Below are 13,443 nucleotides of genomic sequence, written 5' to 3'. Positions count from 1 at the left end.
CCTGCATGTCCTGCACCAGTGAGGGACCCGTAAGCCTGGCACAAGAGGGAGAGGCTACAACCAACTAAGTGACCCAATCAGGGCTCTGCTTTTCCTGTAACACCGCCCCCCACCTCCACACCCACAGTGTCTCCTCTCTCCCAGGAAACACAGACAGCAGCCTAGAGAGTTCTTCCCCTTGAGTGATCCTGGAGCAAAAGGACTGAGTTCAGGTGAATTTTTGCTAAAGAAGTTCCCTTTCAGGCCTGACTGGTGAGGCTCAATGGGATGGGCATCGTCCTGCAAACCAGAAGGTCACTGGGTCAATTCCTGGTCAAGGCTCAGGTCTGTGTTGGAGGCCAGGTCCCTGGTTGGGGGCGTGTGAGAGGCATCAAATCCATGTTTCTCTCTCACATCGATGTTCCCTCCCTCTTTTGCTCCCTCCCTTACCTCTCTCTCTATGTATGAATGAATAAAACCTGTTTTAAAAAAGTATACATGGGTAGAAAAAGAGCAAACGAGGGGAGGGTCCCCTTTATTCAGATCACACAGGTGGTCCTCAGAGCCTCAGTGGCCCTGTCCATTTCTGGAATATGGAGCCTTTACCCTGGCCCATCAGGGTCAGGGTGGCCAGTTTGGGTCATCAGTAATGAGGAAGGACCCCAACCTTGGGCCGAGGTCCCTGAATATCCTCAGAGCTCAGGGCTGGTTCTCTGGCTCAAGCTGCAGGTCCTGACCCCCCTGGGTCTGGGTCTCAGGCTGTCCCTCCCCACAGCCCTGGAGGAGCAGGACCCGGAGGAACTAGGAAGCCCCGTCGGCTTTGGGGCTGATGCGGCAGTACACATCTGTGCTCAGGTGCAGCAAGTCCTGTGAGGGAAAGAGAGGCTCCTGAGCCCTGCAGCCCCCTCAGAACAAGTGCAGTGTTTCCCAGGGGTGCTGGGGCCTGCTTGTGCTGGGGGTGCCTGTCCCCTGGGGGCAGGTCCTGGGCCTCTGTGACCTGCAGGACAGAACGTTCATCACCCACACTCACCTCATAGATGGGGCTGGCTGTCCTGGGGCCGGGGAGGGGGCCCTGTGCAGGGGGCAGAGAGAGGGCATCAGGGGACAGGGCGGGGGGCCATTTCTGCACAGGAGTGACAGCTCTACCTCCTGAGCAGCTGTCCCCATACCTACCTGTCACCTTGCACCCCAGTTTCAGTCTGTGCTGCACCCCTGTTGCCGTTGTTAGTATGGGAACCCAGGCTAGTGCTCTCAGTGCCTACTCTGTCCCATGCTGGACCCCATGGTGCCCCTCAGTCCACCCCAGGGATCCAGTGCAGACTCAGGACTGGGTTGGGGTGTGCCCTTGATGTGGGTGCCCCTTCCAGGCCAGGGTGGGGCAGGCTTTTTGCTGGCTCTCTGGGGGTGGGTCTGTGCTGTGTGGAGAGTATGGATGGTGCCCCTGCCCTGAGCCTGCACAGCTGGGACCCTGGGTGGAGAGATGGGAAAGGGACAGACTCACCGTGGAGGTGGAGGCTCCAGAGGAACCCTGGCCTGGGGGCAGAGACAGAAGTTAGCACCCAGGGGTTGAGGATGCTTCACCCATGGTCCTGGAGGGGGTGGGACTTTGACTCCCAGACAACCAGGGATGACAGAGCATATCCCAGAGACAGACCCTCTGCCATCTTGGGGTCCAGTGAGGGAGGTGGTGACACATGGCACAGCCCGACAGGTCAGGGGTGATGGGCAATCAGGGTCCCCTGTGCTGTGTGGGTCATGAGAGCTTCACCATGAAGCCCAGGGAAGGGTCAGAGCCTGAGGGGGACAGGCAGGAGTGAACACTGTGGGGCAGGTCCGGGGCCCAGCCTCTCCGAGGCTGAGCAGACACTCACCTGGGGTGGACACTGGGGGCCGGTGTTTTCTGAGGCCTTGTGGGTCACTGGCCCTAGGAGAGGTCAGACTTATTTGTGAGGGGAATAGGGAGAGCTTTTGTGTCACAATGGGGGAGAAGGAGGGTCTCCCTTTCCATCAGAAGGTGGGGACCTCTCTCCATTGTTTAGGAAGGGGAGGGCACAGGACAGGGAAACTGAGGCAAGACCTAAAGTATCCATGGCTGACCTGGTCCCATAGAGTAAAACCTAAAGGCTGATGGGGATGGAGAAAACGACAAGGCAAGAGACTGAGGACCCAGGACAGGAACCACCCCAAGGGTCTGACTTTGTGGGAAGGTGAAGGCCACAGAGGGAAGCAGGCCTAGCAGCTTGTGCAGGACACTGGGGGCACTGTGACGGCTGCCTCTGGATGAAAGTGGTGCCCAGCTGGGGACAGACCTGCCCCTCAGGCCCAGGATCTGAACTGTGACAGGGGCCTGTCCTCTGTCTCCATCTGCCTGCACTGGAGGCCAAAACAGCAGCACAGGGTCTGCTGTCCTGTCCAGGCCCAGGTCTCCTGTCTCACACATCAGGGGTTGTGGCTCCCAAACTGGCCACGTGGGGGCGCCTGAGCCCACCCAGCCTGGGCAGGCTCTACCACCCTCAGCTATGTGACCTCAGCCAGGATGCCCTTTAGATCCTGGAGCAGCAGATCCCCCTCACAGGGTGGGTGGATTTAGAGAAACAGCAGCAGGTCCTCACTGAGCACTTACTCCCTGGCAGCCCCGTGCAGGTGTGAGGAGTGAACTGGGACCATTCTGAGGGGACAATTCCTTAGTTGTGGCTCATTTATAGATGAGGAAGCTGTTGAGAAAACTGCCCTGGTCAGCAGCTGGTGCAGGAGGAGCTGGAGGGAGTGAGTTAGGAACATCCATGGGGAAGTCAGGAGGCCACAGAGACCCAGCCCAGCATCAGGGAGGGGCCTCCATCCTCCTGGCCTGGGGTGTGATGGGGTCAGCCTGTGGTGGGGGCAGAACTCTGGTGAAGGAAATGCCATTGTACCTCCCAGTCCTCCTGTGGTACAGGAAACACCCCAGGGAGATCCCCAGAGCCACCACGAAGAGGACCCCAATCACGATGCCAGCAATGGTCCCTGTGGAGTAGCCTGTGTAGTCATTTTCTGCTGAAAGAAGGGAAAAGACAGGGTTGAGGCCCAAGTCCACTCAGGGGAAACCACAAGGGGCCTTGCAGTAGGGAGGCCTGGTTGGGGGGAAGGAACTGTCATCGTCTGTATGTGGTTTCTGAATGTTGTCATCCCACTGTCTTTGTGAGAAAAGGCCTTTAGAAACCATGGTGAACCTGGTCCTCAGGGGAAGGGCCCACAGGCAGATGGGGGTGGAGAGGCAGTGACCAGGGAAGAGACTGAGGACCAGGACAGGAACCTCCCCGATGGTCTGACTTCGTGGGAAGGTCAAGGCCTCACTTGATCCCCTGCCTGGGTTTGCATCCTGTCATTTCACACACTGGAACCTTCCACCAGCTCTAACTGTGCACATGCTCTCACACTGACACTCTATCATCCTGTTCACTGTCCTCCTGACTCCTCTCCCCTCTCCCCTTGTGTCCCTTCCCTCTGTTTCCTCTTCTCCAGCCCTGATGACAGTCTCAGAGGGCAGGCCCAGAGGTGTCCACTCAGTGCTGATTCGTGGTAAGGATGCACTGACTGTGTTCAGTGGCCCAGGAAGGGTGGGAATCCCTGTCCATCCTCTGATCCTTCCATCCCCATGAGGGGTGGGTGTCACCCCCTAGGAGCACAGACAGAATCTGGGATGTGAGGTGCTTAAAAACTACTGGAGGTCACAGAAGTGGAGAGTGATAAACAACATTTTCGGCAGGTCTTGATTTACAGCTGATGACAACAACGTTCATACAAATAATATCAATATTTGACAGCACTGACGGAGTCCTAAATGTGAGTGACCCTGTCTGAGGACTCTAATGTCATAAATGTTATGATAAATATCCTCACAACATTTCTAAGGTCCAGCTGTTTCATTCCAATTTCCAGAGGAGGAAACTGAGGGTCAGAAGGGAAGGCTTTTCCTGTTTGTTAAACAATTTATAAGACAATGAGAGCAATGGGTGCAGACCAGCCAATCTACAGGACCTTAGGACCCCAATAATTCTAACCCAATGGATTTCTCAGTGTGAACAGAACTCTCATGTCCTGGCCTGTGGACTGAATATCACAGAGAAGAGAAACCTCTAGAGAGAAGCAGTCACAGTTTAACAAAGGCTGGGATTCAGCCTTCTTGGCACACTACACTCTTTGTGGCACTGCCCCTTCTGCCCCATGAAGGGACTTCATGCAGGAATCTACCTGTCAGGTAAGCACCATCACTCCCTGCTCTCCTCTGGAACATCACACATGCTGGTGTCACACTGTGTTACACAGCTGGTGACCTCAGAGCCAGGACACAGCTCAGAGGCGGGTACACTATGCCTGTTTCCATGCAGCCTGACCCGAGGGAGCCACCCACTGATGGGTGGCTCAGTTGGGCCAGACTGAGGACAGGCCACCCATGCAACTTCTCCAGGGCCCTATCTCTGCACAGGGGGCAGCAGAGTGAGGTGCCAGGTGAGCCTGGAGCAGAGCAGGGAACAGGGGACTGTCCTGCTCACCCTCCTTAGGAGGGGTTTCACAATTTTGTTTGGAAAGAAAGAGGTGAGCTTGACTCAAAGCCTCATATGTTTTCTGGAGCACATGGAGTGAGTCACAGAAAAGAAGGAGGTGAGAGAAGGAAGGAGTTAGTGACAGAAGAAGAAGGTTGATGATGAGGCCCCTTGTGTTTCCCACTCTGTGGATTCCTCTCCACTATGTGGAATTTTTCTGGGGCTGAGAGAACCCCATTCCTCATTTCTGAGGCTGAACCCCAGCTCTGCTATGACAAATGAGAAGACTAAGGGGAAGAGATAAACTACAGAGAGGTGGGGGAGTGTTCAGGGGAAGAATCTGTGATTTGCTGTGTCCATGGGCACAGGATGGAGACAATTCCAGGCTCTTTTCTGAAAACCAGACCAACCTCCACCCCAGAGCTCAGTGCTGATGGTCCAGGAGGCACTTACCAGTCAATTTGATGGTCCTGACTGTGGTCCTATTGAGACCAGTGACAGAGTTATGGGCAAGGCAGGTATAGGATCCACTGTCACTTGCAGTGATGCTGGGGATAAAGAGCTCCTGTGTGGGCTGCTGGGGTCTCCCATTGATAAGCCAAGAATACTGTGCAGGTGGGTTAGAGGCTGTGTGGCAGGAGAGTCTGAGGTTTGCCCCTGGTGGGTAATGGGAGTCCGGGAGGGAAATGGAGGGGGCATCCGGGCCATCTGGAGCAAACGGAGCAAAGCCACACATGATGTCATCAGAGGGAAGGGGAAGCTCCTGGCCTGTGTAAGGGCCCCAGTGTCCCTCTGAGCTAGGCCCCATCCTTGTTGTGAAAGGTCCCAGCCATAACCCTTGTGTTCACTAGGATGAGATGACCTGTTTGTCCCAACCCTGAGGCCCACCTGCATTTTCCTGGGACAGGGAGTCATGACCACCATGGGTGACCAGGGTGAGGGTCTATGTACTTGGGCTGAGGGGGATGTAGCCTGGCCTCTGGCATGTGGATTTGGGTGGCAGCCTGGACCACACAGGGACAGAAGTTACTCACAGAGAACATTCAGGGTGAAGGGGTCACTGCGGCCAGCACTCACTGGGTTCCGGGTTTCACACTCATAGGGTCCTGTGTCAGTCCTCGTGACATGGAGCAAAGTGAGAGTCCTGTTGTCCTTGGACAGCTCCAGCCTTGTGCTGTCCTGGAGGCTCTGACTGTTGATCAGCCACAGGTAGGTGGTGTCCTCAGTCTCAGGCTCACATGTTAACAGGACAGGGTCCTTGTGCTCCTCAGGGTTGGAGTTGTTGCTTGTGAGGCTGGGTTTGGGTAACTCCGCTGTGCAGGTAACAGAGAGAACATTGCCCAGGGTGGCACCTTTGACTTTTTCAAAGGCATCTTCAACCAGAGTTGGCACCTCTCATCTCTCAGCTAACTTGAATCCTTGAAAGAACAAGGCAAGTCTGTGTATCTCAAGACAAACAAATGCATGAGGATCTGAATGCTCAGAGAATGTAAGGCCTCCAGCTCTGTGCCTGGAGAAAGTACAGACTTTCTCAGAAGTCAATTAGAGTATCAGGGTTTGATCATGGGAAGATGTAGGCCTGGGAGTCAAGAGACCACTGGGCACATGTCCTGGTTTTTCACTGACCAGCTGACTGCCTGACTGTCCTTGAGATCTTATATGGAATGTGTAGGTGCTGAGTCCCTTTAAGCTGCATCGACCTACACTGCTGGGTCAAGATGTGTTTCCATGGTAGCCTCACATTCCAAGGCTATCCTAAGGATGAGTCATGAAGAGTCTCCCATAGTCCTTATACCTTGATGAGACTGGGCAGTGTGGCCTGGGACTGGGTGGTTGAGCAGAAATAATCCATGGGGAGACCAGAAGCAAGTCTTGGGATCAGTTCAGGACTGAGGCTGCAGGGCCATGAGGTGGGCAGTGTGCCTAGGCCTGGTGACTGTTTCATTGGTGACTGACATGAGACAGTGACCACAGAAAGGGTTGATCAGAGTGCAGGAGTGATTTGGAATACAGTGAGGGACACAGAGCTGGCTTTGGCAGCAGAACCAGGCTCTCTGCCCTCGGTCTTTAGTGTCCTGTCTCCCACTGCAGCGCGCAGGACCCTTCCTAAAACATTCAGATAACAGCAACTACAGAAGGGTGACTTGTGGGAAGTGGGGGAGCTGGAACTTGCTGAAAATATGGCCCTCATGGACTATTTGTATTTGGCATTAGAGATAGAACTTTGAGTTAAATTGTGAAAGAATATGTGAAAATCATTATTCATGCCTCAAAGGTCTAAGACCAGTCTCTGGTGGAATCTCTCTGTCTAGAGAACTTTCAAGGTCACAGACCAAGTTCTGAGTCCAACCGGGACACACTGTGACCAAAGGAAGAAGCTACAGTGGGTTTGAAATCAGGGACTCCCCTATAGCAACAAGAAAAATAAAGTATCTAGGAATAAACATAACCAAGGGGGTAAAAGACCTATACTTGGAGAACTACAGAACACTGGAGAAAGAAATTAAGGAAGACACAAACAAATGGAAGCATGTATCATGCTCATGGATTGGCAGCATTAACATAATTAAAATGTCCATACTACCTAAAGCAATTTATAGATTCAATGCAATCCCTCTTAAAGTACCAGTGTCATATTTCACAAATTTCAAACAAATATTTCAAAAATTTATATGGGACCAAAAATGACCCTGAATAACCTCAGCAATCTTGAGAAGATAACAAAATAGGAGGGATGACAATACCTGACATCACACTATACTTCAAGACTGTAATCAAAACAGCCTGGTACTGGCATAAGAACAGACACATAGGCCAATGGAACAGAATAGAGAGCCCAGAAGTAAACCCAAGTCTCTATGGTCAACTCATATTTGACAAAGGGGGCAGGAGCATAAAATGGAGTAAAAATACCCTCTTTAATAAATGGTATTGGGAGATCTGGACAGCTACATGCAAAAAAATGAAACTTGACCACTAACTTATACCCCACACAAAAATAAATTCAAGATGAATGAAAGATTTAAATATAAATTGTGAAACCATAAATGTCCTAGAGGAAAATACAGACAGTAAAATTTCAGATATTCCATGCAGCAATATTTTCACCAATGTATGTCCTAGGGGAAGGGAAATAAAGGAAAAAAATAGACAAGTGGGACTACATCAAATTAAAAGCTTCTGCATGGGTAAAGAATACATCATTAAAATGAAAATGGATCCAACCATATGGGAAAACATACTTGCAAATGATATCTTGCACAAGGGTTTGATCTTTAAAATATATGAAGAACTCATATGACTCCACACCAGGAAGACAATCCAATTAAAAAATCAACAAAGGACATGAACAGATACTTCTCCAAGGAGGACATTCAGAGAGTCCATAGACATATGAAAGGATGCTCATCATCACTATCCAACAGATAGATGCAAATTAAAACCACTATGAGATACCACTTCACAATGGTCAGAATGGCCATCATAATCAAATCAATAAACAACAAGTGTTGGAGAGGTTGTGGAGAAAAGGGAACCCTAGTGCACTGTTGGTGGGAATGCAGACTGGTGCAGCCACTGTGGAAAACAGTGTGGACTTTCCTCAGAAAATTAAAAATGGATGTGCCTTTTGACCCAGTGATTCCACTGCTGGGATTATATCCTAAGAATCCTGAAACACCAATTCAAAAGAACTTATGTACCCCTGTGTTCATGGCAGGGTTATTTACAATAGCCAAGTGCCACAGACAGCCTAAGTGCCCATCAGCAAATGAGTGTATCCAAAAACTGTGGTGCATTTACATAATGGAATACTATACTGTAGAAAGAAGGAACTCCTGCCATTCACAACAGCATGGATGGAACTGGAGAGCATTATGCTAAGTGAAATAAGCCAGGTGATGAGGGACAAATACCATATGATCTCACCTACGATTGGAACCTAATGAACAAAACAAACTAATGAGCAACACAGAACCAGAAGCATGGAGACAAGGAACAGACTGACAGTGACCAGTGGGTAGTGGGGGAGGGATACAAGTGTGGGAGTAAGGGGAAGGGACTAGTCAAGGGACATGTATGAATGACCCACAGACACGGACAACAGGGTGGGGCCTGTCTGTGGGAGCAGGTGGTAGGCTGGCTGGAGGAGAGCAAAGCAGGAAAAATCGGGACATCTGTAATAGAACAACAATAAAATATTTACTAAAAAAACAGTGACACTCTGGAGAGAGAATGTGAGTCCTGCTAAGAGGACAGAAGTGACCAGAGGGCACGTGTAGGTGTGTCTGTTGCACAAAGGGAGCAATGACACAAAATTTCTAGAAAAGATACATGTTATGTTGGTACACGTAGGAAGAAGAACTCGGTTACCAGTTTCTGTGGGCAGTCAGGCCAATGGGAAGGGACCCACACACAGGCTGTGGCATGTGCTCTTCCTTTTCTTTCTAACTCAGGAAACCAAACTAGAGTTTGAGCAAGTTCATTCAAACTGGGCTGCACCTAAGAGAAAGGACAGAGGCTGGTGCACCTCACCATCTGAGAGTGCCCCACCCCATGACAAAGGTGCTTCATGAGGGCACATGTGTGTGACATAGGCAGTGAACCATCAGATGGTGCAGGGTCACCAGTCCCCCTTGGGAAGGTCTCCAGGTCCCTGGGAGGAATGGGAGCCTCACACCACGTGGTTGTGAGTCACGAATCGGGTGAAGTGATCCTGTGAGCTTTTGGGGACTGAGGCCTGTCCTTCTGCCTTTGATTCCCTGGCTGAGTCACACAGAGAGTAGATCAGTGGGTTACATGTCCCTGTCAGGTGGCCTGTTCCTGTTCTTGGCACGAGGGAGGGAAGGAGCCCTGGATGGGGCACAGCAGAGGCCCTTTCTCCTGGTGACCTGGGAACCTGTCTCCTGATGGAGCCGGGGCTGCTGCTTGGACTTGTATGTCCTTTCCTGTTGCCCAGGAGGGTGGGCCTGGGCACAGTTGCTAGTGGGAGAATCCAGGGAGCCTGCAGGGTGGAGGGGGCAGACTAGAGCAGGGCAGTGGGGCTGGAGTGAAGGAAGAGGTAGGTGAAGGACATGGAAGGAGCAGAGAGAGCCAGAAATGTCTTTGGTGAGCAGTGGGGGTTACAGGTGACTTCAAGGACCCCCCGGACCAAGAGCCCAGGGCTGCCCCAGGGCTGGACCAGTGTAGCCCAGAAAAGCCTCTAATGGCCGAGCAGCCCCACATTCACCTTAAAACTTGGGTCCTGCAGGGGCTTTAGGGACAGGTGTTCAGAGGGATGGAAAGTGGGTCTGTGCCCCTGGAGGGACAGGGAACAAGTGTGACCAAAATCTCCCAGGGCTCTGTATCTACCTTCCATTCTCTATAAAGATTATAGATTATAGGTTATAATCTATAGATTATAGATTACATCCTCATTCATTCATTCACCGTAATTCTTTCCTTCTGCATCAGAAGCAACTGGGTGTTTGTTACATGTTGGTCCCTGAGCTGGTTGCAGGTGTGGAGTGAGGAGTGAGAGGCAAAGTCCTTCCCTTCACATCCAGTGGGAGTGACACCAACACATCAGGAAGCAAAGAAGGGATTTCAGTCCAGGGCAGGGAGGTGTGGATCAGCCACCTGAGGGGGAGGCCTGGGTGTTCCCAGCTCTGACTCTGATTGTCACTGCGGGTACTTTGGTTCTGGAGTGAAAACAGGTTAATTCTCCATTTCCTTTCACTCCCCAGGCCAGAATCTCTCCCTCTGAGCTGGGAACGTCTAAGAAGAAACAATCTGACTGAACAGCTGGTGTCAGGGTCTGTACATGAGTGATAGGCCTTTGGAGTGGAGGGGAGGATGGGTTGGGATTGCAGACAGACAGGTCTTGGTGTGTCTCAGACTGGACAGTCCTGGTGTGTGTGACTCTGTGTGAATGCTCCTCTGTAACTCAGTTCCCCTGAATAAAACAGGGTAGATGGTGAGCCGTCTCAGGCTTGCCAGGTTGTCTATGAATGAAGAACTTAGTTGTTTCCCAGTTTTCTGACCTAAAGCTGGAACAGAGGAGCTGCCCCAGCTAACAGCCTCTGTGACTGTTTGTGTCCCTGACAGAGGACTCTGTTCTGACCCCTGGTGGACGAGGGGCTGTGAGCAGCACCTTCTTTGTTGCTCCCTGGGGACGCTGATCTTCCTCTGGAGTCTCCTATGTCCCCCAGGGCAGGTAGCTAATGGCCTGGGGACCTTGTCCACATGTGCTTTGTACTCATAGTCTCAGGTGAAGGGCCATGTTTCACCAGTGCCCAGATGTGGCTCTTGAGGCTGAGCCCTGGCTAGTGACCAGCTTACGAGCCTTGTGACTCAGGCACCCAGGAATCCATTACTCCAAGTCAGGCCTTCCCAGAAGCACAATCCCAACCTGACACAGGTTGCTCAGGATCCCTGGAGTCATGATCCTTGGTACAGGGGTCTGGGGAAAGGCTGACCAGGCTGAGTTTCTCTGTGGGGATCCCAGGGGCACCTCACAGTCCAGGCCCTGACTGAGCCCTGCAGGGTCTTTCTCAGGGTCATGGTCATGTGGAGGGTCCAGGGGGCTGGACTGAGTCTGGTCTCTCTCTGCTGAGTTACTCTCATCAGACTGGTCCTTCTCTCTGCAGTGAACGTCTGCAGGGTTGGAATCTGGGAAGAGAGCTCCGATCTTAGGAAGTTTGTCTCCACTGTGTGTGTCCTGCTCCAAATGCCCAAACCCAGCCTGGGACGTGATGCAGGGGGGGATGGAGGCTGAGTCCAGGGTGTGAATCCTGTGTGTGAGTAGAATTCACCCCACCCGACACCCAGAGGTTAGAGAGGAAATCACTCACGGTACACGTGGAGCTGTCCAGTTGCTTTGTCACTCGTGATATCTCTCATTGTGACTTGTACGGTGTAGTCTCCTGTGTCACTCAGGGTGACCTTCTGGAACAGCAGGGATCCATTGGCTTGTATTGTCTCTCGACCATTGTGTGCATTCCCCAGGGTACTTGCTAGAGTGTCTTTGCTATAGGTTACAATGAGATGGTTCCTTTCCACATTTTCCCCTCTGTACCAGGCATAGCCTATAACATTCTCAGTTAGATTGAGGACAAGGAGAAGCACATCCTTCCCTTCAGTAGCATTGGGTGGCACTGACTCAATAGTGAGTTGGGCAGTGGTGGGCAGGTTCCAGAAAGTTGAGAGTGAGACTAGGAGGGAACAGAGAAATTGATCAATATTTCGGTCTTTGTATTGAGGGAAAAGATAAGGCCTTAGGTCCTGAGCAGGTCTCTTCATCCCTCAGCCTTAATGAGTGTGAATATGTGTCTCCCAAGATCAAGGTCAGCAGCATGGCCACCTCTGGACCTGTTATTTCTTCTGTTTCAAAAACTCTTTCCTAGGTATTTGGCCAGCTCACCCCCTCACTGCCCTCAGACCCCTGCTGACACTCAGGGGGGCCCTAGGGAGACACATTCCTTCACCACCTCCTTTAATCACCCTGTGTCTTCACTTTCTGACCTGTCCCTTCATGACACCTGTGGGTACCTGACATCACATCCAGATCTTTCCTTGTCTGTCTCCTCCCCACAGAACGTGAGCTCCATGCAGGCAGAGGCTTGTCTGACCCTGTTGCACCCCTGGTGCCTGCAACAGGCTGCAGGCACCTGTGGGGCAGTGTGGGAGTGGTCCCAGGGTCCTGCTCCTCCTGGGGTGTATTTTCCCGTTTGACTGGTTGGTGGTTATAAGGATGATGTTTCCTGCCCCTGGTTAAGTTTTCCTGGTGTACCCCTGGCATAAATTGTTATTATTCTCACCAGTTTTCAGAGATTCTTTATCAGTCAGGAAAAACTTTTAAAACATAATTGCAGTTTTCTTGCCCCTCACCACCTTCAGATCATGAGATTTCCCTGCTGCTGAGCCCCCTCCCGCATCCTACTCTGCTTCCCTGCCGTCTCCCTTCAGGTCCAAACAGAAGGCCTCTGTCCCCTCTCAGAGCACTGTCCTCCCCAGGGGACCCAGCCAGTCTCTGTTCCCAACCTCCCATCCACCCCCAGGGATTGCCATTCCCTACCAGCTAGTAGGAGCCCCTGCCAGGGGACGTGCCCCCTGAGGGTTGGAGCTGACAAGGACTCCATGGTTCCTGCTGCCTGTTCTGTCCCTCCCTCTGTGACAGCAGCTTGGATTCCACAAATGTTCACGGGCACTGCTGACCTGAAGTGTGCGATCTGCCGATCTGTGTCTCCAAGTGTGGTGAGCCTGCTCAGGGTCAGGAGCGCTCCCCAGTCACGTGGGTCGGGGGTGGGGTCAGTGCCCAGGTCCCTCCCTCTCCCTCCCCGATTCCTGCCTGCCCTGTTTCCTCCACGTTTCTGTTTTCTCCAATTTTCAGACCCTGGGACCCGCTGAGCCCTCTCTGCCTTCTTCCGACGTGATTCTCTACCCCTCCACCCCCAACCATCGCGCGCGTGCAGGCACCACCTGTGCGGACCCGCACAAACCTGGGACAGCAGGGAGGGGCGTTCCCCACAGCTGCAGGTTGGGTGCACAGTAGTGTCACCCTTAGGCTTCTCTTATTCCTAATGATTTCCCCTCTCCAGAGCAGGAGTCCTGAGGTGACATCAGGAAAACTTGTCACAGGGATGTTATGCCACTGTTCGTAGTTTTATCTGTGGAACTTGGTAAAGATTGTGATGCCAGGTGACTCCTTAGAAATGCTGCTTCACAGCTGTCCAACTAACGGTGGATGTACCGCCATAATAAGACCCTGTGAATAGGGGACGGGGCAGACGCTCCACTTCTGTGCACAGGGAGGGTATGCAGGTCCTCTTAAAAATGCAGATTCTGGCTTGGCTGGTGTAGCTCAGTAAACTGAGCCCCGGCCTGCAAACCAAAAGATGGCCAGTTCGATTCTCAGTCAGGGCACTTGCCTGGGCTGCAGGCCAGGTCCCTGGTTGGGGATGTG

General features: G+C 52.1%; 1 protein-coding gene across 1 annotated transcript; it reads right to left on the bottom strand.

Moving 5' to 3' along the window:
* Nucleotides 1-780: 780 nt before the first annotated feature.
* Nucleotides 781-12,619, bottom strand: LOC123818249 (carcinoembryonic antigen-related cell adhesion molecule 1-like). Its single transcript, XM_045838247.1, has 9 exons — nt 12,556-12,619; nt 11,333-11,692; nt 5,537-5,815; nt 4,950-5,210; nt 2,892-3,012; nt 1,851-1,903; nt 1,481-1,512; nt 1,010-1,051; nt 781-846 (listed from the first exon to the last, which is right to left on the bottom strand). Exons 1-9 carry the CDS (start codon nt 12,617-12,619, stop codon nt 781-783), a joined length of 1,278 nt encoding a protein of 425 aa, XP_045694203.1.
* Between the last annotated feature and the right edge of the window lie 824 nt (nt 12,620-13,443).

The sequence above is a fragment of the Phyllostomus hastatus genome, unplaced genomic scaffold, assembly GCF_019186645.2.
Source record: "Phyllostomus hastatus isolate PE091 unplaced genomic scaffold, TTU_PhHast_1.1 phas_contig_277, whole genome shotgun sequence".
Taxonomy (NCBI): Eukaryota; Metazoa; Chordata; class Mammalia; order Chiroptera; family Phyllostomidae; genus Phyllostomus; species Phyllostomus hastatus.
Note: the sequence above shows the minus strand (reverse complement) of the source record. Positions and strands in the feature narration are given on the sequence as shown.